The sequence below is a fragment of the Triturus cristatus genome, chromosome 2_2 (genome assembly GCF_964204655.1).
Source record: "Triturus cristatus chromosome 2_2, aTriCri1.1, whole genome shotgun sequence".
Taxonomy (NCBI): domain Eukaryota; kingdom Metazoa; phylum Chordata; class Amphibia; order Caudata; family Salamandridae; genus Triturus; species Triturus cristatus.
Window position 1 is genome coordinate 528,574,874 of NC_140582.1, and position 26,615 is coordinate 528,601,488.

General features: G+C 42.4%; 1 protein-coding gene across 4 annotated transcripts in view; it reads right to left on the minus strand.

Annotated features, from left to right (window-relative positions):
* Positions 1 to 2,365: 2,365 nt before the first annotated feature.
* GATB (glutamyl-tRNA amidotransferase subunit B) overlaps positions 2,366 to 26,615 on the minus strand; it is a 488,988-nt gene continuing 464,738 nt past the window's right edge. For all 4 annotated transcript variants that reach the window (XM_085641666.1, XM_085641663.1, XM_085641664.1 and 1 more), the window contains one exon: positions 2,366 to 3,984. In XM_085641666.1, coding sequence (XP_085497792.1) covers positions 3,859 to 3,984 — 126 coding nt within the window. In that variant the 3' untranslated portion in view covers positions 2,366 to 3,858. The remainder of the gene's footprint in view (positions 3,985 to 26,615) is intronic.

Consider the following 26,615-nt stretch of genomic DNA (forward strand, 5'->3'; position numbering starts at 1 on the left):
CATCTCATGCCTCTTTAATACAGTCACTCCTTCCCTCTTTATTTAACTCTTGTAGGTTCTTTTTCATCCCTACGTTCTTACTTCGCCACTGTTTTTCTTAACTCCCTTTTTCCACTTTTGTGTTTCTCTCTCTCTCTCTTGCTTTGTGTCAAAGTATGATAAGGGAAAATAAGTCCTGGTCCACAGAAATGAGCGTTGGCGGGCTCCACCTGCAGCCACTGACTCAAATTATACACTGGTAACATGAACATTTCCAGTAGAAATAGTTTGCAACCAGTTTGTGTTATTTAAAAACAAGTCTTATTCTGAATTAATCAGCCAATAAAAAAGTAATTCCCATGACAAACAATAACCCAGGAGAAGTATTATCTATCAAGAATACTGTGTTTCTGTAACACTTCTTTGTGATTAAGGTAGACAAAATGCTTGGCCTCACTTAACCCCTTCAGTGCCATGCCCTTTCCCCCTCCTGTGCCGGGCGTTGCACTAGTGGGTGGGGTTCATGACGAGATAGTCTCGTCATGGGCACAGCGCAACCGTGCTCCATGACGAGACTATCTCGTCATGGGCACTGAAGAGGTTAAAGGGCCCCCTTCAACCTGTAACTCCACTCCTCCTCACCCACAGCGTTTACAAAAGGGCAGTTCTTCAGGAAGTCTAATCGGCTGCTATTTGCTAACAGAGTCTTCGGTGTGTTTGTAAAGGTATCCTTATCACTACTGCACACTCACTGGTGTGTCTGCATCTCTGTCATCAAGCCACTGGAATTGAGGCTATACACTTCCACCGTCTGAGAACCTATCTCACCTCGTATCTTTTGCCAACTGAAACCAGAGGCATTGAAACTGAAACCAGAGGCATTGAAACGCATCCCTCTTTCTTTTGTAACTAATATTGTGATCCAAGCCTGAGGATGAACATCAGAAGACACCTGCTCTAGCATTTGCAGAATCTCCTTCTCAATAAGTACGTTATTTGCCCATGTATTTTCTCACATTGCTATCATTTTGAAGTTACTGCTTCCTCTGAGTGAAGCCTAAAGCTCTTGATAATGCTCCACATATGCTTACAGGCATTTTTTCTCACTTTAAATCCACGAGCTGATCCTCTGACCTTGCTGGACCCATCAAAAATACCTAACGTGGCACAATGTTCAAAAGTAAATAATGTTTCTTTCCGCATTCTTGCATCCTCAACTGCATGCTGTCTCAAAAATATTCTCTACATTCCTTAAATCTGGCTTGAAAAACTGGGTTTTAAATAAAACTTCGATTGTCGCCTCACCTTTTTTCTCCCCTTCAAATGTCCCTCTCCTCTCTCTGAGCACAACCTATGCCGACATACGCAGGTTTGCCTCATTCTCTACTACGTTTTTTCTGCAAATTGCTCACAACTCATTTACAGGATCACAATCTCTCCTCCTTCCTCTGAAATTCATACCCATACAACCTAACAAAGCCTAATCTCCTCTAACTCGTCTATTAATCCCACCAACCATGTGCATCAGCTCACATACCCCCCACTAATGAGAGCAACAAACTCCTTTTAATTTAGTCCCCCCATAACGAAACTGGAATGACTGCATGGAATGGGTTGCTTGAGGGCACTGGACTAATAACAATAACACTGACTAACCACTAACCCTGGGTTCTGGAGCAGTGTGCTGCCAAGAGTAAAGCAATTCAACGCCTTATCAGGGGTAGTAAGCACTAAAAATGCTATTACAAATACAATCATTAGATTTAGCGTCAATTTTATATATGTTAGTTATTATGTCTCAGATCCACAGGGATTTTTTTTAAAGATCAAGCCAATATCTAGAGTTTCACTGATATTAATTAAAATCCATTAATTGATAGTGGCCAAATTGTGGATGAGAGTTTAGCCAGGATACAGATACATCTTTGAGCAGTGGGATATTTCGTGGGGCATGAATATTCATGACATACATTTTGTTAGTTCACTTATGTGAGTGGGAAAAAGCTGCCTGCCCAGCATCTTAAGTTTCAAATTTGATAACTTCCAACTTGGGTTTCTTTCATATAGGAGTTAGAACTTGTGTTGTTTTTCTCTCAACACTGCACTACAAAACTTCCCACATTTAATTAACCCTCATCTTGTAGTTGTACCGACTGTTCACCTTAGATTATTGAGGAACAACGGTCTCCCTTTAGCATGACATAGTATTCTAAGATGTCCCCTTCTTAACCAGGTGGTTAGGCAATTAAGTGATAAGATATGTAGGATAATGATTGGTATGCTTGCAGGGTTTGGTGGCTGCTTCATTACCTAATATCCACTTTGTACTGGGCACCACTGGGCACTCAACGGTACCAGATAACTTTAAGAAACCCAAACAACGCCATTCCTCTTACATATTCTTTATTGACAGCCGTGTTGTGAATTCAGTTATACTTTTGCGAAAGAATATTAGACAAAGTAGAAAATAAGCCATATGAATTTACAATTGTCAGAAACCATAAAACATTTGGAATTTAAGTTTTTCAGTTATTCAAAAAACATATCTCAGCCCTACGGTATCTTACTGCACTACAGCAAATCTAAGAGTCGCCTCATTATTGTATCCCACTGATTTATTTCATGAGGTGAAAACATTCTTCATTTTTTAAACCATTCCAACACAGTGTGATAATTGACAAGATATGCATTACTGGATAGTGTTCACATGCAAATCAAATTTATACTGTAAATACAAAGAAACTTTATTTGTAAAAGTAGTCAAAATAACTTCTACTACGGGAGACTGGTGTTTGTAAAACAGTTACATCTGAAAGGCTAAACTTGATTAACTGTGAAATAAAAATGTAGCTGCCAGATATGGCAGCAATCGAGCATTTTCCCATCACTTGAAGGGTGGGGAGGGCTTTTTTCACAGGAGATTCAGAGCAGGGTATACAATCATCCACTGACAAACTCCTCCATGGTTTAGAGCGTGTATAAAACTAGACGGTCCACTGAAGAAAATGTGGCTGACAAACACAAAATTGACTTAGTATTAAAGCCAAAATAGGAGGACTTGCTTGGTTTCTAATAAACATTGATTTTAAAATGTCAGGACACAGAGTACATCATGGTGCTTTATAACACCTCCTCGCGCCTCTATGTGTTGCAGTGCAACAAGTTTTCGCGTGATTCATGAGCATCGCATGTGCGCTATTGGAGTTGGATACAATTTAGTGCTCAAGGCACCAACTTGAAAAAGAGAAGTTGACAGATGAAGTCTCCATCCCATCACTTGATCCTTCATGTGATTGTGGACAGATCACTTTATCTCCCTGCGTTTCGCTTAATCAACTGCACATTGCGAGCACCTGGAAAAAGGTTGCCTTGGAGCTCTGAGCCGCACAAGTAGCTTTTTCATTGCCAAACATCCAAACTCCGAAGCAGTCATTAATTTCCCCCTTCTGTTTCACAGCCCTTTATATCTCGGCACTTGCTCTGCTTTATCGAGCGCCATAAAGCACCAGTCTGAGGTTCACAGTAATCATGGGGCAGAACACGATGACAGATGCACCCTTCAGAGATGCTCACGACTTGCTCTGTCTCAATTAACACTGGACAGAAAATAATCCTGTAAAACACATTAGAGGGATGGCAGCTGGAAAGCACTAGACAGGAAGACCTAGAGAAGAGAACAGCTAAAGGTAATGAAGCGTCCTGCTATTCCATACTGTGCAAGTCAAAGGAGCATAAACCAAACAGTGTGTAACACCGGTGTTTGCATCCTCGCGGCGCTGTCATGGCCTGCTGATTGTCGGACAGTCCTTAACACAGCTCCTCAAAAACGTGATGGAGGCTCTGCCTGCTGGTGAATACGGCAGCCATTCCGAGTGGAGGTCAGGACAACTTCTCCTCTAATATAGTTTTCACAAGCACGGGATCCGCCTGGCCTTTGGTCGCTCTTTGCACGAGGCCAATGAGTTTATTCAGAATTTTCTTCTGTCCTTTTCTGATCTGGATAACCTGAAATCAGAACGTAAAGAAAAAACAAGTTTCAGATAATTCAGAACTGATGACGCCACATTTATATTTTTTGCTCTGGGGCAGCTAAAAGTGTAGGGAGCCTGAAAATGAAGAATGTTTTCCAAGACAGGTACAGTTGCATAAATATCGTTAGTGTGAGTGTATTAGGAGTTCAGACATGGCGATGGGAGGAGAGTGTGTTGGCTCTTACGTCAAACAACAACAACCAGTGAGACAATTATGGGTGCACATTTATTTTGTTCTGTCAGGATTACGGTAATTTATGAAACATCAACAGCTTCCTTGGGGTGCTCGAGAACAGGCCATTTCGCTGCTTAGCGGCCTACTATGAGAACGAGTTGTGCCTCTGGCAGCTACAGAGGTTTCAGACTTCGTCGTGGGGTGGTGGGGGCCTGCGTGTGAGCACTCTGAACAAGATAAGGTAGAATAAATCTGAGAGGTGTCCAGCCCGCAAAATATATGATCAGAAGGGTAGACTTCATCGTAACTAAATATGGAGCTTGACTACTACTACCCTGAGGTTGGACTATACATTTTTACACTTTAATAGACCGTTAAAGATGAATTTATTTCAAATGGATGACAGGCTGTCTCGTTCCTAGTGTTGGTGTCTTCGGGCGTGCAGCGCAATGTAAATTCGGATTAGCTCTAGACAGACAGAGGAGTTGTGAGCAACAAGGGCATGTGGGAGTAACCCTGCAGAAATACAAAAACTAATGACTGCAGGATCAGTTTACCATGCTGACTCTGAAGTGGTAATTTAAGCCCCAAAGTCACTATACCGCCTCAGCGAATGGGGTGGGAGTGAAGACCCTGCAAATGCAGACACAGTATCCGAGATTAGCACAGTATGAATAAACAACATAACCAGAGACAAGGAAGGAGAAAGAGCCACAGTCTGAAGAAAAGATGATCAATGGGATGTCTGCCTGCACACCTAAAATGTTTCCTCTCTGCCAGTGGCCAATGGATGGATGACTACACGGGAGTGCCTCCCTTTTCTGAATAGCAATAGTCCGAACCACCCTAAAATCAGTTTTATTCCTTATAGAAGAGATCCAGAAAGGTGAGAGCATTAGGCCTCATTTGACTGCATGGAATGAATGAGTAGTTAGGGAGGGATCATAGTGGCCCTGAAAAAGGCCGGGACCCAAATGGGCTTTTTGAGTGGCCGGAAAATGCTGGCGTAATTACATAGGTAGAAGAGGCATTATATCTCACCCGATATCCAAAACTGTGGTGATTTTATACATATCTGAGTAACCCACAATAAAGGTTAAACTCCTGGGTATACCTCAAGATATTTTTAACTTCAACTGGATCCCTGCGATCATCCTATATCCATTTATCTATATTTTATTGCTCATGAGCACTGTATTTTGCCATCGTTTCCAATACTGACTATACCTCTCAGGTCCTCCTCCAAACCCACGGAGAGGAATACCTTACTCTCTTACCCTAGCCATCACCCACGGGCCCTAAGGGACTCTCCACCATTCTCACAATTTCTACGTATAAGAAGGAATTGTTCCTTCTAACAGGATTATTTTCATGAGGCCAACAATCTGGCCAAAAACTCATGATCAGGGGCTATCCACGAAAACTTGTCAGAAGGTCATTGAAAAGAGCATGGTATTGTCCTCGAGAAGTAATCCTGACACCCAAGTCTAAAACAGGAAACGACCGCGCAGTATGAGTGACTACCTTCGCTCCTGTTTCCAATCAGGTCAAGAAATGCAACTTGAGACACTGGCCACGGCTCAATGCTGGCAATTTGACATTAGAACGTCCACTGTTTGCCTTCCGCAAAAACTAAAACATTAGAGCTCAATTGGTCAAGAAGTCGCTTCCTGCCAAAAATCGACCCAAACTCTCACTGACATTTGGGGTCTAATGCCTGTGTTGGGCCCTTTCAAATGTGGTGGTTGTAGTGTGTGCAAAGTAACCATCGAAAGCAAGGAAGTTGCTTTCAGAAACATCAAAATAACACTGAACCAATTCTCTAATTGTAACACTGCCAATGTTACATAAACAATCTTTTGTCCCTGTGATCTAATTTATATTGGCCAAAACACTCAAAAGATCAGAATTCGGATCTGCCAACATCGGAGCAGCCTGAGATGTAAGACACCGAACGCACCACTTGTGGAACACTTCACAGACCTGGGAGACACGGAGAACGACTTAAAATGGCAAGTCATCAGCATGATTAAACCACCACCGCGCAGCACAGACATCAGCACCATCCTCAACAAAGAGAAACCGAAATGGATATTATGGACTAATAGCCTACACACTGGACTCAACAGAATGGAGGATTGGACTAATTTTATTTAATTTATGAATCGCTCCAATGATTCTATGTTCTCCTCTCCATACCTAGTAAAAATTGGGCACCTGCGAGGAAGTGTCAGTACTCTCACCATTACTTACACCGTATCTATTGATCCTGAGAATGCATTTTTTTATACATTATCCGTACAAGTACCATATAGACTGACTCTTCAGGATGCAATTTTTCCACATAGGTCATAAATGTCATCATGTTTGGTCAGTTGTTTCTAACACGTTTTTGCACTCTATATTTTGTTGCTCATAAGCACTGTATTTCGCCATCTTTTCCAATACGGACTATACCTCGCAGGTCCTCCTCCAATCTGAACGTGACAACTAGGAATGTTCATAAGGTAGACCATTGCACGCTGCTTTTCAAATGTACTAGGAACTCTTTGCATCATACCTTGCTGGCTGCCACATATTTACTGTTTCTGTGAATATACCACATTGTTTTATACCCGTTTTTCAGACTATCAACATTTTGAAGCTTCCCTCTATTGTCTCTCATGTTTCTTTCCTCCACGTTACTTCTCTGTAACCTTGGATGTGCGCAACATATAGCCTCTCATCTCGGATGACTGCAATTTCCAAATATTGCTTCATAACTACTCATCTTCAAGTTTCACTCTATTATAATTTTCCATCATGGCGACCACATTCCCCCCTCACCAGCCGATTACATACACACACTAGTTTTCGGCTGAACACCAACGGTCATGCACACTCCCAGCACGACTCGCCACCCTTAGTATCCCGACGGCTGCTGCATACAGAGATCCCATTTCCCGGCGCCACCCTGGATACAGTGGAACTCTTGAAAGGTCGTCGGATCACACCATTGTGCGTCGAATGGTAAGCCCCCACTGTGGCTTGTTGTTTTTCCTGCAGCTCAGCGGCTTTACTTCTGTGTTCAGTGGCATCTCCGCAGGACCCTGATCAATTATTCTCTCCTTCAGACCCATTACATACCTTCCGCCCTCATCAGGGACCCGATGCAGCTTTCTTCTGTGAAGATCGACAGGACTCCCCCCCCCATCGTAGTATCACCACCGTTAACCTCAATTCAATAAGTTGTACCCTGCCTCCACTCTGGCGATATGCACTGGCACCTTAGTATTAGTGTCACATAAGTGACCTGGATCCTGTTATCACCCTTTAGGTCACCGCTTTACTCCCAGCTCCACTTTGGAATTCGGCCCATGGACATGTGGCCACTGCAACCCAGACAATTGTTACTAATGTGTTCTCTCTATTTTTAGTACCCTTGAGAATCTAAAGGTCAGTTGATCTGCATGCCTAGGTATTATGCATCCGTCTCCCACAGCCTCTTAGAATCGTCGTGTGCACTCAGACTACTGCATCATTTCATCTGGTATTAAGCTCGATGGGCACTTTGACACCTAGTTCTTTGATATTCCACCCGTGTCACAGGTTGATATGCACTGTGCACTGGTACCTTGATCTAACTGCCATATTTGGACCCACTATAACCCCATCTTTTCTCTTCTTTTTTTCTCCCCACCCCTTCTTTTTCCCACCCCCGTTTTTCCCTCAATGTACAGGCTATCACTTAGGCATATAATGCTTGCGTCCTGATGATGATCCCTAAATTCTAGTTGGGATCGAAACGTCGTTGACTCTTGTATCTTGACTCCAAACTGGCTCATTTGAATTTCTGTGGAGCATAAAATGCTTTTCTCTACTGTGACTGGCTGAATATGTACTTACTGACAAAGTCACAGTGTATATGAATGCCTGAGGTGTGGAAATCTGTTGACTGCCAATCTTTTACCCAAGTAATTTTTTTATATGTTCTTGCTGTTTGTTTTTTAATTATTTTTTTATAATAAATGTATTGAATCTCTATTGCTGAGAATAGCAACACAGGTCCAACTTTTGTCCTGTGTACCATTGTTCTTGAATCTTTTGAAGGGACCAATGTCTCTTATAATGTTATGTATACCCTAGGTCCCTTCTGACTCGTAGGGTTCCCTGGTTTCTTTACAAGCTTTGAAGCATCACAGCAAACAAGACAGTTTTTGGTGGCCCAGATGCCAAATCTGGCTGTCTCAGGAGATGTGTCTAGCCCACTGGCATTCTGAAAGTCTAAATATATGGCACTGTCAGTATAATGAATAGAAAACAAGTTATCCCCCTCTCCATCATCATCAGTGTCCTGAAGGACAATCGCTGCGTCCTGCATCAGGTCAGTATCAGAACTGAAGGGAGGCTCAAGCCTCTGATAGGACTGGTGTTGTGGCAGAGGGCTTGGATTGTGGTCAGGTTGAGCAATAGCTTGTTGTGCTTATATGGTCTTGTAGCGCAACATGGATCTAGAGCAGGTGGATTTCCATTCAAGGTCCGGTGCCAGTACAGAGGGAACCAGTGTGCAAGTGTAGATGCCAGGTCTGGTGTCGAAGGGGGACTGATAATGGGCTTCAAGTAGGCAGACGGCATCTGGGGAAGGTTTGTTGGTAGACGCCCGGCTGGGGACTCCTCCAGGCATGGGGACTGAAGGCATACCAGCGGGAGCAGGAATTGCATTGAAGAATGTCATCAGCTGTGAGGCCGGAGACAGCCCAAGAAATTCGGGGTGTGCCAGGACTAACTGCAGGACAAGTTGGATTCAAGCCACACTGGAGGAATGGGATCTCTATGTTCAGCCCTACTGCCTTCTTAGACGTTGAGCAGTGGGTTGAGGTAGAGCCCCACTAAGTCTTCTTATGCTTATTTCTAGACTTTGATTTACCAAAACACTTTGAACAGGAAGTAGACTTCTCGCAGGAGCGGCCTCGAGACTGTGACCAGGCCTGTGACTTGAAGCAGGATCTGAGCTTAGGCTAAGCCCTCTTGTGTTCAGTAACATCGATTCTTTCCCCCTGCTCCTGCATCACCTTTAGGTGCATAAGAGGACACTTATCGTCTGAGTGATGACCGAAGCCGAATTACCACAAACACACTTCATGCGGATTAGTGACCAAAATCAGTTTCCTGAAGTCGTGGCACTGTCTGACTCATGTAGTTTTCAGAAAGGAACATCGTTTTACAGCACATTGTTGTAGAACTTTTTGCAAGACCAACTAAATGGGGAGCAGACCTTCTGTTCTGATTTCAGCTCTCGGGCACCGCTTATATGCGGCTCAGCTCTGTCTCTTCCAGGTTGATATAGAGTGACGGTGGAGCCACACAACAACAGCTAGTGGCATGCAGAAGCACTGATACGGAAACGTCCACATCCAGTCTAGGGGTTTTCTTTAGGTGAGGAATTTGCTGTTAGAAGTGCTAACCAGACGTAGTGGCTTTGCATAAGCACAATACTAACACGGCCAACAGGTCATGAACACTGCGCACTGTTCCTGAAGGGTTATTACCCTTTTTCTAATGTATATAAGCATACAAATTATTTCATGAAGAATTCAATCACAGAATTATAATTCAAACATATCTTTTTAGTGCTGTTAACATATTCTAGCATATGTAACAATACAGCGTAAATGCACTTAAAGTTTATACAGACATCAATAATAGAATCATGGCGTAACATGTCAACATAATGGCAGCGTCAAAACACAATTTTTCATTTTGCAAGTGAAATTTTTGAGATCATGTCCGATGCATTTCGGGACTGGCACGTCCCTTCTTCAGGGGAAACCTATAGAATGAAAAGCTCTGATTAATAAAATGGTATATAAGGGTAGCTACTAGACACCGAGAGATAACCATAGTGTGTGGAAGGTCTAAAATAAACAAATTAGAATAACATGAATGCCCAGAACTTGATGATGCAACATATATAGCACTGGGAAGAAACCGTTGTCAGTGCAAACAAAAATTGGTGAGACAGAAACAAAAAACAGTGCACAGAGTACTGGTGCTCACGTTGATGGTGGAAGAGAGATAAAACGGATGATGTTAAGAGAGTGTTCAACAGGGTGAACTCAAAGAAGTGTTGACGTAGACCAAATCTAGCAGTGCTGACGTGAAATGATGCTAGTGTGGGTTAAAGAAGAAAAGAACACAAAATTAAAAGCTCACCGATCATAAGGATAAAGATGAGCAACCTTCGTTGAAATGCAAGATGTGGAAATAATGATGAGTGATTATGTGGAAGTCCAAAAACGTGATCAAAATATCACGAGTCAACATAATATATCCTCACAGATAAAAAGGACCGTAACCGGGCTGGTGAGACGACTGCTACCAAACGGAAGTTAATCTGTAAAAAAAGGGAACCGGCACCGATATTTATAGGGCCTTGATAACCACAACGTTCAGTAAATGAAGATATAAGGAATGTACATATGTGGCATATGCCTGCTTACCTGAAAAATGCAGGAAAGAAACCAAACGCTACGCCATTACTGCAACCGGGATTACTACTGACCCGGTGTGGGGCGGTCCTGATAAAGCGTAACGTCGATAGATATAGAAATGAGACTGCGAGGATACGAATGGGAGACGGACATGTTGAACTGGTATGCCTTATGGCTCCGAGCAATCCGAATTAATAAACTCATAAATGTTGTGGCAAAGTAATAGAAATACGGAAACAACTGTGTTAACGGTGAATGCAAATGAGAATGAAAGCATGGTGCTGAAGTACTGCATAAAACAAAACCCAAAAATGAATAAAGCTGCATAAAAACGATAGGAAAATGAAAATGGCAGTGACATATGGTTGCTTAAAATAATAAATCGCGGAACAAATGGACTAAGGGTATTGGGGAGAGTCGATATGTTCAGTTAGGGGATCACGATAAAATGATGAAAAAAGAAGAAATGATGTGAAAAGGGCTGTGTGGCCATGTGTAGACCACGTAAATGGTGATATAAAAGGGGTCCACCACCCGAAAAGGTATGTGTGTATCAGTTACCACTATCAAAAACATATTGTTGAAACAGTGTGGTACATCATAGGAAACAACTCATGTCATAACGGTCATTGAGCCTCAAAGGAACCATGGTTTGCAAGATATTAATCCAGTAAATCTCTCTTTGAAGCAACCTTTTGGTAGTGTCTATACCTGGTCTAACTGTGAGTCTTTCAACTATTTGAAAGCGTAATTGCGCTATAGTATGTTGTGCATCTTCCCAATGTGTAGCAAGACTGGATGTGATGGATTTGGTGCAAATTTTGCTTTTATGTTCAGAAATGCAGATCTTGAGCTTGCGGTCGGTTTTGCCAACATAAGCTTTGCCACAAGGACATTTCATACAGTAGATTACATTTGAGGAGTTGCAGTCAGTAGTGTTTAATAATTTGATTTTTTTGCCAGTGACAGGATGAGTTAGACGATCTCCTACAATGACATTGTTGCAATGAATGCAGTTATGGCATTTTTTAGACTGCAACTCCTCAAAAGCAATCTACTGTATCAAATGTCCTTGTGGCAAAGCTTATGTTGGCAAAACCGAACGCAAGCTCAAGATCCATATTTCTGAACATAAAAGCAAAATTCGCACCAAATCCACCATATCCAGTCTTGCTACACATTGGGAAGATGCACAACATACTATAGCGCAATTACGCTTTCAAATAGTTGAAAGACTCACAGTTAGACCAGGTATAGACACTACCAAAAGGTTGCTTCAAAGAGATATTTACTGGATTAATATCTTGCAAACCACGGTTCCTTTGTTTCCTAGGATGTACCGCACTTTTTCAACAATATGTTTTTGATAGTGGTAACTGATACACACATACCTTTTCGGGTGGTGGGCCCCTTTTATATCACCATTTACGTGGTCTACACATGGTCACACAACCCTTTTCACATCGTTTCTTCTTTTTTCATAATTTTCTCGTGATCCCCTAATTGAACTTCTTGACTCTCCCTAATACCCTTAGTCCATTTGTTCAGCGATTTATTATTTTAAGCAACCATATGTCACTGCCATTTTCATTTTCTTATCGTTTTTATGCGGCTTTATTCATTTTTTGGTCTTGTTTTATGCAGTGCTTCAGCACCATGCTTTCATTCTCATTTGCATTCACCGTTAACACAGTCGATTCCGTATTTCGATTACTTTGCCACAACATTTATGAGTTTATTCATTCAGATTGGTCGGAGCCATAAGGCATACCAGTTCAACATGTCCGTCTCCCATTCGTATCCTCGCAGTCTCATTTCTATATCTATCGACGTTACACTTTATCAGCACCGTCCCACACCGGGTCAGTAGTAATCCCGGTTGCAGTAATGGCGTAGCGTTTGGTTTCTTTCCTACATTTTTTCAGGTAAGCGGGCATATGCCACATATGTACATTCCTTATATCTTCATTTACTGAACGTTGTGGTTATCAAGGTCCCATAAATATCAGTGCCGGTTCCCTTTTTTACAGATTAACTTCCGTTTGGTAGCAGTTGTCTCACCAGCCCGGTTATGGTCCTTTTTTATCGGTGAGGATATATTATGTTGACTCGTGATATTTTGATCACGTTTTTGGACTTCCACATAATCGCTCATCATTATTTCCACAGCTTGCATTTCAACGAAGGTTGCTCATCTGTATCCTTATGATCGGTGAGCTTTTAATTTCGTGTTCTTTTCTTCTTTAACCCCCACTAGCATCATTTCACGTCAGCACTACTAGATTTGGTCTATGTCCACACTTCTTTGAGTTCACCCTGTTGAACACTCTCTTAACATCATCCGTTTTATCTCTCTTCCACCATCAACGTGAGCACCAGTACTCTGTGCACTGTTTTTTGTTTCTGTCTCACCAATTTTTGTTCGCACTGACAACGGTTTCTTCCCAGTGCTATATATGTTGCATCATCAAGTCCTGGGCATTCATGTTATTCTAATTTGTTTATTTTATACTTTCCACACACTATGGTGATCTCTCGGTGTCTAGTAGCTACCCTTATATACCATTTTATTAATCAGAGCTTTTCATTCTATAGGTTTCCCCTGAAGAAGGGACTTGCCAGTCCCGAAATGCATCGGGTATGATCTCAAAAATTTCACTTGTAAAATGAAAAATTGTGTTTTGACGCTACCATTATGTTGACATGTTACGCCATGATTCTATTATTGATGTCTGTATAAACTTTAAGTGCATTTACACTTTATTGTTACATATGCTAGAATATGTTAACAGCACTAAAAAGATATGTTTGAATTATAATTCTGTGATTGAATTCTTCATGAAATAATTTGTATGCTTATATACATTAGAAAAAGGGTAATAACCCTTCAGGAACAGTGCGCAGTGTTCATGACCTGTTGGCCGTGTTAGTATTGTAAGTTGCATTGTTAACGCTTGATCTGACAGCAAGCGTCACAATGCAGCACCCGTATTTCTTAATTTGCATAGCCTGAAAAAGGTTTACATAGGTGTGCGCTTCCTCACACACTCATCTGCATAAGCACAGACAATATGTGTCATATCTGGGAGTCCTATTTGAGGTGTAGTAGTGGTTTTAGTTGGCAGACAGAATTAGGCAGATGTTTTGTAACAAGTACATATGCATATTTAAAAACAAGCATTTACAATGCAATGGTCTCGGCATTGTTAAAGTTAGAGCTATTGGCATTGCTCATGACATTATTTTTGTTTATGTTTTTAAAACATTTAAAGAAACGGCATTGTTATTTACAATGTCAATAGCTTAATCTCTCCCAAATGCGAGACCTATTGCATTTGCACCCACACACAGAGCCACACACACAAAGCCACCCACACACACAGAGCCACCCACACATAGCCACCTACACAGAGCTATTCACATAGAGCCACCCACACACAAATAGAGCCACCCACACAGAGCCACCTACACACACAGTTACCCACACACAGACAGAGCCACCAACGCATAAAGCCACCTACAAAAAAAGCCACCCACACAGAGCCACACACACGTAGAGCTTCCCACACACAATTCATGAGGACACAGTTCCAAATTCAGCAGCTCTGGCCATAGTGCCACATCCTATCCCCCACAGAACACCATACTGCCCCACTGAGAAAAACTCGCACTGCCTTCAACTACAACCCAATTGCTGCCGGCTATAAACACCTGGATGAGGCTCAATTTAAATGACGCAATAGACAAGAGCAATATGCGGCCTACAAAAAAAAGCGACAGCATCCTGGAAAAAGCAAACACTCATAGGGGAATGCAAAATTTAGCAAACCATGTGAAATGCAAGCAGGAACAACATTGTTACCTTAATGCTTTTACACTCACTATTCAGAAATCAGTGAGTGCTTTTGCCTGAAAGGGGCCTTGAATGGTCCCATTTCAACCGGACCTGCAGCAGCGGAGAGCGAGGTTCCATCCTCCAAAGATAAGCCTTTCAGCAAGGAAGAGGCGACCCCACGTCCTGACCGCGCACAAAATGGCCGGCCCTTCCTTTCGCCCTAGTAATGGAACAAGGGATTATGCGAGTTACGCACACCCCTAATTTGAACCATTGAAAAATGTGGGAAATTGTGAAAAACAAATACAAAAAGATATATAATGTGTAACTTAGATTAGTGGTGCTATTGTGCCAGTTCGGACTCTGGTGTGAATACTAAATCCCTGAACCAGGGGTCTCGAGGTTTACGATGCTGACAATAATACTTATTAATCCGCTGTTGTGTTTCTGCACTTTCTACCATCAGCGTACGACACTGTAACCAGTAACATAGCAAAAATGCCAAGGGCCCTCGTGCAAGTATCGAAAATGGACCCTTTGAATGCTGTTAGGGTAGTAAAATACAGCAATTGTCCAAAGAGCCTATCGGGGCTCTGTGCATTGGTGCAACTGCACCCGCTGCACCAATGCAGCTACGGCACTGACTGTAGCGCTTTATTCTATGCTGCTTTGTAAAGTTTGGTTGTGTGTGATCACTAGAGGATTAATATGCGTCGTGGAATCTAAATATTGATGACAATTCTGAAACTTTTTTGCAAAATTCCCTTCTGCTGATGTATTTTCTAGTAGTTCCTTGAGGGTCGGTCACCTGCCCATATCATTCACTGAGCTGATTTCCAAACGGACCATTGCATTCAGCAAGGCAATGAATTGCCCTTCCGCTGGCTGCTTTTGCATAGCCATGAAGTGGGTGTGGCGTACTAGTCAGAGATGCCGACTTTTTTTTCCCCGGATTACTCGCTTACTCGACCCAAGGTAGGAGTTGAGTTACCAACAGACACATTCATTTTTGGTAGGCACGGGGAAATTAAGTGATTTGCCCAGAATCACTGGATGTTGAGCCCCTGGTGAGACTCGATCCCGGGTCCCCAGCTTCGAGGTCGACCGCTCTAGCCATTAGGCCACATCCTCTCCTCTGGAAACTAGGTTCGAGTCTCGGCGTCGGCTCAACATCCTGTGAATCTGGGCAAATTACTTAATCTCCCGTGCCTACCAAAAAATGAATGTGGTCTATTCAGAGCGGAGGCTGCCCAGAGGGACGCGGTTTCCATTTTCATGCCCTGTGACTTCAGGTCCGCGAAAACAAATACACTGCGTATGAAACCAACTCACTGTCCAGTGTGTAGAAAGGCGCCCAAGATAATGCACATAAGCAGAAGGGATGCGGATGCACATTACACAAAAACCCATCAGCTGCACTCTTTGCCCGGGTTAGGACGAAGTGGGTGCAAGTTGAAGGCACTCGATGAGCCACTGCTGACGCAGACAAAATACAGGCGTCTGAGAGACCTGGGAGCGGCATGGATATCTGTGCTATCAGTTTATTTGCGTAGATCTTTGAAGCAAGCAGCTACAGAAATGTACAAACAGTACTAACAGGGCGCGTTGTTAAAGCAGCAGCTGCACTCGAAATAAACGTCTACCGGAAAAGGGGGCCGATGTTTCGCGGACTAACAGCACGCAGGAGTCACGAGGGGTTATTCAAATAAAAAGTTAGGTCAAGACTGAAACGGAAATATGGAAGGAGTCGGAACCCAGAGGCAGGCACCCTTTAAGATGGAAAGAACCAAAACACCTACTTTTGTAAACCCTTCCACCGGCGTTTGTAAACACCCCCCAATTATCTTTCCAAACCCCAATGTCTGCCTTTTGTACCAGACCGTCCGTCTGCTGCAGGACACTTCCGACACCTACCCCTAAATGGTAGCCCTAGGAGGCCATGGGGGGGGGAAATGGCCAAGATTGTAATTTTGAGCAACGAAACCAGCATCTACGAAGCGTTAAATAAACGTGGCCGCAGCCCCCTGGGACGGACGGCTCTGCACTCCCGGCTCCGCGCACTGGACGAAGGGAGGAAACTCAATTCTCGTAAAGAAAAGCGTCTGCTCTCCAGTGGCCCGAGACAAACAGAAACCATCTCGGAGGAAGTGAAGACAGCTCGTAAACCGACTAATCCGGGCAAGCAAAACAACAAAACATGGGATTAAGACCAAAGACGGACACAAGACACTGGTTCCACACATCCATTTGAGAAATCAAACATATAAAACAGAACTAAACACTTCAAGCAGGCGGCGTTTGACTTGAACCCATATTTAGAAAACCTCCGAAGCGACGGAACAAAAGGTACAACACCGTGAAACGAACTGTCGACATCTTGCAATTTGTACACAGCCTGCAAAGAAGAAAAATAAAGCTACAAAAATTAAGACCGACCTGTGGAGAACTGTAATAAGAAATCTAAAGTAATAAGCACACCACTGCCTTTCTCCGAGGCGAAGCAGAAATGCCTCGGAGAAACGCAGCGGCGGTTTTCAGATTCGGGGGCGTGGCTAAAAAGTGGAAAGAACACCAAAAAACACGCCCCCGAATCTGAAAAAGACGGAGCCTATTTGGAGGGACGGCTCTCTCCTCCAATAGCTGGCCTCCGTTTAGGAAGCCAGCCAATGGAGGAGAAGCTAAAAGAGAGGCGGGCTAAATAGCCACTCTAGAAAACATTAAATCTTCCGACTTCCGGTTCTGCCTTCGGCAGACCGGTAGTCCTCGACCTAATAACTTAACACTACCGCTCATGATTTTCTAACAATTTAAGTCAAACATTGGAAAGGCCAGTAGGTCTGGCTTTGGCAAGTTCGTGTGATGTTTTTTGTTTTATTTTTTTTTATTGGAAATATTTGCCACAAAATAAAATGGAAACAAAAAATGTGCTGTCACCTAAATGTAGCCACCTTATGCCTGCAATAAAAATGTTAAATACTCAAAACATTCACTGATGCGAATATTTCACAAATAATGTTTTTTATCAACAATCCTTTAATTTGTGTGTCTTTTGCTTTCTCGCCCTAAGTGCGCCGGGTATGCCCAGACGTGGGTCCCAGGCTCACTGTGCCACTGGATTCAAGCTATTCTGGCTGAAGAGGAGTGAAACTCCGAAACCGGTCCTAGGATGCTGGTTTCCGGTCCAGGGAGGACCTGGCTTGGCAGTTCGGGCTGCACTTTTCCCATGAGGCACAGGGCAAAGACTGATTTGCATATGGCCAGGTCTAAACTGGGGTGGCATGGTGAGCAAAAGAATGATGGATTTAACCCAGATCTCTTGACTGGGGGTGAATGTTTTGATTGGTTCTGCATTCCGTCCATCAATTGTGTGTCTTTTGCTTTCTCGCCCTAAGTGCGCCGGGTATGCCCAGACGTAGGTCCCGGGCTCACTGTGCCACTGGATTCAAGCTATCCTGGCTGAAGAGGGGTGAAACCCCGAAACCGGTCCTAGGATGCTTGTTTCCGGTCCAGGAAGGACTTGGCTTGGCAGTTCGGGCTGGACTGTTCCCATGAGGCACAGGGCCAAGACTGATTTGAATATGGCCAGGTCTAAACTGGGGTGGCATGGTGAGCAAAAGAATGATGGACTTAACCCAGATCTCTTTACTGGGGGTGAATGTTTAAATTGGTTCTGCATTCCGTCCATCAATTGTGTGTCTTTTGCTTTCTCGCCCTGACCATGCAGGAGGGTGACTGGCTAAGGAGGAGAAGCAAAGTCGTTGTACATGGAGTGTGTGACAGTCCAGTAAAGCGGACTGAATGGGATGTAATTGGTGCTAACGTGAGTCTAATAGTGGGTCACCTCTGCAAAATATTGAACTGTATATACCTGAAACAGGCACTGCAGGATATTTCTTCAGCTATTTAAGGGCCCTTTACATTCTTTCTCACTAAATACTCTACCATATATATCTTCCCATTTGCCCTTCAATGGCTGCAGGGACCCTCCCGTCCATTCTAAAATTGCCCTGTAAATACTGGACACCATCTTGCCTGCGACTGCCCCATCCAGTTTAGATCGCTAGAATGAGTGCGCGCGTCTGGGGCTCAGCGGCTCTAATGCCCCACAGTTGTCAAAGGCCATTCAGTATTTTATTGAAGAGCAAGAATTGGCCACTTGGTAGTTCCTAATCGTGCTCTAGTGTTTGCAGTGGAGTTAGGGTATTGTTATTTAAAAGGTGGCCAATCATGCATAGCCCAGCCGCGTCCCAGTGCCTTAGGTCATAGTGTGCAATGTATCCCTGGGCTACTGGGAGACCGCTCAAAGAGATTACTGGAACATAGGCTTTTCAGCGCTTTGTGTAGACTATGCAGCACTGTAAGTATATCCTAGCCATCTGGACCAACATAGGGCTATTTCTGGTTTCTTTCGCAAGGGCCATCACTAATACTTGTACTGCCCCTTTCCATAATTGAGTAGACGTGAACCCCGTTTCATGTAATTGCCGATCCGCTAACCAGAGTGCCACCCACTGAAGTTGAGCTGCTATGTAAAAGCCTGTGAAACCAGGGGGCCCCATACATCCCCCACCAGTCGGCAGTCTCAGCTTGGCTATCGCCACCTGCCGTCAGCCAGTGCTACAAATCAGTGTCCCCAGAGCAGTTTCTGGCATCTACTAAGCTATCTGGTCTATATACTCTGGGAGGAAATGAGTTACTCTTCTGTCTTTCTTTTCATTGTTCTCTATACCTTAATTGCAAGACATCGTTTAATCGGTCTCAAACAGCGTTTCACTGGCGCTCTCTGGTTCCATTACTTACAAGGCACATACTAAGGCAGGTGTTACGCTACCTTCACGCCTTCCTTCCATGTGGACATACATTTAATGAGTTCTATTACCAGCAGTAATATTAATTGTTCCAGGCTACGAGCGACATTCGAAAACTTTAATTTACCTCCTAGCCTGTGCCGGAAACCATAACAGTTTCCACAAAAATGGATAATGACTGAAAACATGTTGCAAGCTATCTTGCAGATCATCAAAAACGCAAATTATGTGGTACAATTAGGTGGCAGTAGCAATGTGCATGGAAGCCACGGGAGTTTTGGGTAAAATGGTCGGGTACCATCGACGCATGGGCAGCTTTAGAGTGCCAAATGGATAACGGTTGCCCAAGCATCTCCTAAAAAGATTTCAAAAAGCATAACGATGCGAGTATGTTTTCCTCTTCTGCAAATCACCTCTGTGGCTCCCTCAAAGCACACACCCGCTCTCCTTTCCTCCATCACCAGAGTCTAAGAAAGCAATATATCAGAGGTCATCAGAAAAGTTTCACAATCCGTGGCCAGGAACCATCACTCTGCATGGTTTGCTTTGCAACCAGGGCGTCTAGTGATTAATACGTCCATGACGCCAATGGAGGACATTTTTCTTTAGGATGTGACACAAACTCGTTGCACAGAAACAGCAGGCGCTGTCGGCTCGAGCGCCTGTGTGCGAAACCCATGCTTAAAACATGAACACTGCGGATGGGCGCCACAGGGAAAATATGGAAAGACTGAGAGAGAGGAACATTTTTCTCAGAGAGGTAATTGAAAATGCAGAACCAACGTCCTTCTGTCGAAAAACCCTTTTGACAAGAAACTGGGAGAAAAAGTGAAATACCCAGCGGAGCGGGGGAATGACAGCAGGCTCAGCATCAAACATAATAAACATATAGCAGACGCTTCACACAGGTCGGCAAACAGCGCCCCCAATCGCAAATCACGGAGTCCAGTCACCTGCGTGGGTGATCTTGGTCATTTACATTTAGGTTTGTGACGTATCACTCGTGGACAACGTGCCTTTGGTCTTAAGAGAGACTACCCCTCACATTTTTTTATTTTAGGCTTATACAGGTAAAATACAATACCAACATCAATGCCTCTGCACAGACAGCAGTACACGTTTTACCATACACTAGCGAATAATGTATGTTACAACAAATATAGACATATACAAATTAGATGTTCTAGCAAAAAATCCACCGTAAATTCCAGCATGTGTGTTTCCATTGCACATTAGCTGCTCTAAAAAAAGAGTCCCTAATCAATGGTGCCTTAGAGGGGAATTAAATAGTTATTGCATCTGTGAAATTCGATACCCCAGAGTCCTGAATTCATAGGATGCTAACATTTTCTTTACTTAGCGGTTTTTGCCCTTCAGAATAGGGCAGAAAATGCAGACTTTCTGCACCAAAATCCGCACATGTTGGTATCTACTCGGCTTTGGCCGCCGCCCACCCGAAAAGTATATTTCAGTAGATTTGACCCGTTAAAATTTTTCCAGGGCAAAATTTCACGTGCGCTGATTTTAGTGCACCTGGCAATTACTGAATGTAGTACACTAAACACATTTTATAATCCCAATCCCTGCGCCAACCCTGGTTGGCGCAAGGGTCAGAACTATCGGGTCCATTTCATTCCAGAAAGAAGTACGAGAAATAAATAAATAACATCAAGACAAAGGAAAACAGATAAGGTAGAAAGGCAGGTGGTAGAGAAAACAGACAGTGCAAAATAATATTTGTAATCCTTATAGTGTAGCTGGAAATGTTTAATTTCAAAAGGTTGAGCCACATACATTCTCACTCCTCCCTTTTATTTCAAAACCTGTAGAAGGCCTTCTCTGGTCATATCTGATGGAGGAGGTAAAACAAAATGTTGTATACCTTCTTTAATTTGCATGTAATTAATAACAATCATTCTAAAATTAATTTAATTAACATGTTTGCAGTGAAATGTATTAATCAACTTTTGCACCTTGATAAACACGAGATACATGTGGGACTAAATTGCAAATTGCATGGCAGAATAATTAATTCATTAACTCCGGTAAGCAAACTAATCTTAGATTGTGGTGAAATAGTAGAATTGCATGATTTATGTTGCCTTGTGATTGTCTGTGCTATAAATTAATGAAATGGTAAATATTATTGCTTTAAAATGTTGCCACAGCTAGGAAAAAACTAATATATAATAGTATTAGTGTGGGTTTAAACATTAGCATCTTAATTTCTATATTTTAATTACTGTTATGTCTATTTTTGCTTAAATTTGCATTCGGGCCTACTAGGCCGCAGTACCCAAGATGGCGTTCTCAGAAGCAGATGCCACCATGTGAGCGTGATGATTTCTGCGCATGCCCGGATGGCTCTGGAGATCATCAAGTAACTTGAACTTCTGACACAGTGTTCTCTACCAAGGACAGTAATCGGAATTGACTGCCAGCAAAATACATGACAATGTGGGAACAGCGGATAGGACAATACAGAACCTGTGAAACAATGACTTATTTTCCTTGAAGTGCTACATTCATGGCTCTAGCCTGGGAGCTAGAATAAAACTTAACCATTTACGCTTTCCCATGCCAAGTCATCATGAAGAACAGGTTTTGCGCTAAGAAACTTTCAATAACCTACAGATAACCCCGAACTGTCCAATCAGAACATTTTCTCTGCCCCTAAATGTTGCCGAGTTAGAATAAAGTAAGAGGGAAAAAGAGTACAAGAAGCCATTAATTCACCATTGGGAGTAGTCTATTGGGTTGCTCATTCGTGGCGTTGAGTTACATTGAGCTGGTATTGATCCATTGGTTTGCCTTGGATTTATTTGGCGTTTGAGAGAAGAGTTTGTTGTGCATCCTATGTTTCTGCCTGACGGTTTGATCCTTCGCTGTGGGTCAGACAGCCTGCCCAGGGAGTTGTTCCTGAGAATGTGGGGAACTCTCTATTTGATCTGAGACCATCATCGCTTTCTATTTGGTAACTGATTATTTGCATTTTCCTAATTAATGATTGTTTTCTAAATGTTGATTTCTCTTTAATAAAACTAACATTTTATATTATGAGATGTAGTTAATAAATGCAAACGTAAAGAAGTTTTATTAATTAGATAAATAACAATTGAAATAATAAGAAATGAGTTTGTGGTTCTTTTATTAATTACAAGAAAATACCAAATGTTTCCTAGGCTTTAATAGTGATTTAGCGGGTTCTAATTCACCATCAACCAGTCCAACTAATTGGTCCATCGACCAAGTGGTGGAGTGCCTTGATGTTAAGGTCAGGATTCTGAAGATGTATATGTAGAAGGTGTATATAATGTAAATACAATTTAATCCTGATAGGTAATAAGGTACCCACATGTCCAGCGCCTTATTCTCCTGTGTGCAGATTTGAGTGAGTTTGGTTGAATGACGAGTATGTTGGTGTTATGGGCGCTACCAATGAATGAGTGTATGAATGAGCTGTTGGGAATAAGAGTCTGACATAAGGAGAATATGCAAATCTTGTCCCACAGCGCTGCATCATATCCCCAATCCATGCTTCTCCTGTGGGTTTCCTAACAGACTGCCAATGCTCAATAAGTTACTTTTTTGCACGTTACTGCTCTCAGCAATCACATTGTCTCAGTTAACTTGGACACCCTAATATAAATAGGCTTGTATGTCATTTAATTTTCTTAGCAACATTATTTCCATTCTTTCATACACTAAATTTCAGAAGCATATTTTAGAGCAGGATCAACAAATATGTTGTAAAGTACCATTGTCCTTGTGCTATTCCAACAACACTCGAGTCTAGAAGTCATAATGTGCATTCTTACAGTGAGAAAACTATTTTTGTTTCACCAATCAGATCAATAGCTCCCTAGCTCACATCTGGGTAGTCCCAGAAATATTCAAATAATCATTCAAGCTATTGTCATCATAACCTAGTTATTCTAGCCATATAGTCCCAGGAATCTCAGATTTAATTTTGGCTCCTGATTTTTTCATATGCCCAGCTAGTTCTTCCTTTAAGTGTGACAACTAGGTGTATATAGCCTGTGTGAGCGGTATATCACCCCGATTATGCCCCATTTCATGCTTGCACAGCTAAAACTAGCACAAAATAGTGTCCCATATATGCTTCACGGGGCAGAATCACCTCTCTCAAGGTATTCTGCCGTCTTCCTCCCCTCACAGTTTACTCATATTGCCAGTCAAACCTTAGGGTACTTTTGTGTCAGAGTTTTTCTATCACTTTAAGGCTGCGGTTTCTGATTTGAAAGGTTCAAACTCGAACATCAAAACGAATTGTCCACAACCAGGGGTGACTGCACGGACTGGGTTTGAGTGATGTAACATTATGCCTTTCACTCTCTAGTGAACTCCTGAGAAAGAAGTTATTTCAAACAATCCATCTGTCTGTCTCTTAGTCTGTTTGTGCTGCTAACCTGACACATTGGACCTTTAGTGTCTCGGTTTATTCCCCCTGAAAGTAAACTATCCCACTTCAGCAAACCTTTAGATTAATGTGGCTTCACGTAATAATAATAATAATCCACATTTATAAAGCGCGAACAATCACCCGTAAGGGTCTCTAGGCGCTGGGGGCCGTCGGGAAGATTAAGCAATCTATTGCCCAGAGTCACATGGTTCTGGGCTAATCTGCCGCCGGCGCCGGGGATCGAACCATGATCCCCAGATTCCAGAGTCACTCAGTACAGAAAGAATAGGTTGATTATGCAGGTTAGCCATAAACAAAAGTGTGACAAAGCCTAAAGTCCTGTTCTTTCTTAGCGCCTAGATAATCGATTGGAAGCTGCATCCTAAAATTCTTTAAAAAAAAAAAAAAAGTATCCTTCAAACCGGACCATTTGGAACATTTGAATCTTTATACAATTGCAGACGATACAGACCATTAATGTGCTTTTTGCACTACTTGAAAGAATATTTCATCCCTATAGGTCATATGCAGGAAAACATGGTTTAATGTGTCATTCTTTAAAAAAGCTACACAGCATTTTAATCAACAGTACTAAAGAAGCTAGATCACTATGCAATCTGTGTGCCAAAGAATTTGGGACTGCAAAAGCGATGAAACATGCAATTCACATATTTCACTCAAAACTCCTCTAGCGCAAGGTTCCAGATGAGATTATCACCCCGAGAGCTGACATGCACTACTAACCAACCACGATTATTGCTAATAGGCAATATTAGCAGAGGACCAGCAGTGAGGCACCAAGTAAGTTGAAAAATTTCAAAATAAGCCTAATCAGTCTGGACCAATTAGAACAAACAGAATAACCCAGATGTCAGGTTTGTAATGAAACTGACAGATGTGAACACGTACACCCAGATGGATTATGTCACTCCCCTGTAAGCATCTGTTCGTCACATGTAGTGCTGTAGATTCATTTGCTCTGCATACTCCTGCCATCTAGGTTTGGGCACAGACAGTTGCAATATGGATTTCTTCACAGAAGTCTATAGAGACACAAGCTCTTGGTGACTCCTCCTCTGGTGGTGAATCCACATGGGCACTGACTCCATTGTTAGATTGTTTTGCGCACAGCGGGAGAGAGCAGGTAAAGAGTAGTGAGTAGGAAAGGATAGTGTAGTATGGTGTAAATAATTATGTAGGTGAAGATATCTATAGCAGACACTGACTTCCAGGGAGGCGGGAAGACGCATGTAAATATATAACACCACATGTGACGGACAGATGCTTACAGGGTAACATAATCCTTTCTTAGCATGTGTGGCGGTTGATACACATGCTCTGCATTAACTGTAAATCAGTACTCCCCTGAGCATTGGCTAGCCAGTAAATGGTGCTAAGGTCTGAAACAAAGTACTTAAGACAGTTTGAGATTGCCAGCTTGACTTGTTGCCTTGCCAGAATTTCCACACAGTAATGCTTTGTGAATGTGTGTGAAGGGAACCATGGCACAGCTTTACAGATGTCAGCTATGGGTATGTTCCCAAAAAAGGCCATAGTGGTGCCCCGTTTGTGGGTGGAGTGAGGCCTGAGGAGGGCAGGTGGGGTTCTTTTAGTTTTTAGGTAACAGGTCTGGATATATTTGACAACCTACCTGGCTAGATCAGCCTTAAATATAGGATTACCTTTATGAGGATGTGTAGAGGCAACACAAATCTGTCATGTTTTATGGAAGGACTTGGAAAGAAGACCGGGAGGTCAATTGTCTGGTTAAGGTGGAAAGTGGAGACCACCTTAAGCAGGAACTTGAGGTTGAGTCTAATGTTTTGTAAAACTATTTTTCATTAAAAAATATGGTGGTCAACGTGAATACATGAAGAACTAACTCTAGCTCTTCCTCCCAAGCTTGGTGACAAGTTAATTTTTCATTTTTTTCTAGGTGTTTTGTAAGATTTTACCTAATAATATGACCAAGTGACTGAAGTCTTCTATTGTCTGAGCCATTTCTCCTATGAGGTGAGCACTTTCGTGTCCTCTTCTGTCGGATCACATGTTGCAATATCTAGCATGTTAGGTGATAACATTTATTTAACTAATTTTGTAAAATGCATACTGTATTGGAAGCCACTTTGTGGCAATGGGCTCATTCTGGCTAAGGAATAGCACAATCCGATGGCAACTGCAGAAATGATTCAAATCTTCCTTAGACAAAAAGGTCTCCCATTTTAAAGCACCCTTAATTCCATATTTTAATTTTGCGTCTGCTTAAACCCAGGTTATATGCTATTTATTACCAATGTTTAGTTTGGGGAGGGGCCTTGACTCACAAGGGGTGAAGCCTAGAGCGGATCATGCTGCTCCTCCCCTCTGCAACAATGGAGCATATTATACTCTGCATATCTGCATATATGGTTTAAGCTGTGTATATTTTCTGTGTATTTGTTTTAACAATAGGCATTTTACTGAAACCAGAATGTTAAACTAGTGCAGAAGGTAAAAATCACGATGTAGAGACCTCCTGATTTCGGGAGAGTTGTTTCTCTGTGTAAAGTCATTGCAGCATGAACTTGGGAGTATTGTTTTCATGTTAGATATGCTGTGGTGTGATAATAAACTGGGATTGGCTTTTGCACTATAGTAATAAATGTGTGTGTATATATATTTATTAGTACAGCTGTTTTTAATAACGGGTCATTGGTCGACATTTATTTTCACTGCCATGGTGGATGGGTGTGTGCTTGGTGTCGTTCAATGAATCTGCATTCTTTTTTAAAAATAAAAGTTCATCTTCTTTGGGCCCTTCAAAGCAAGTTTTGTGCAGATCTGTTAAGTGGGGGACAAGAAAAAGGGAAGCCCTAAAAGTTCCATGTCCCAGTTTAATTCCCTTAAGAAGTTTT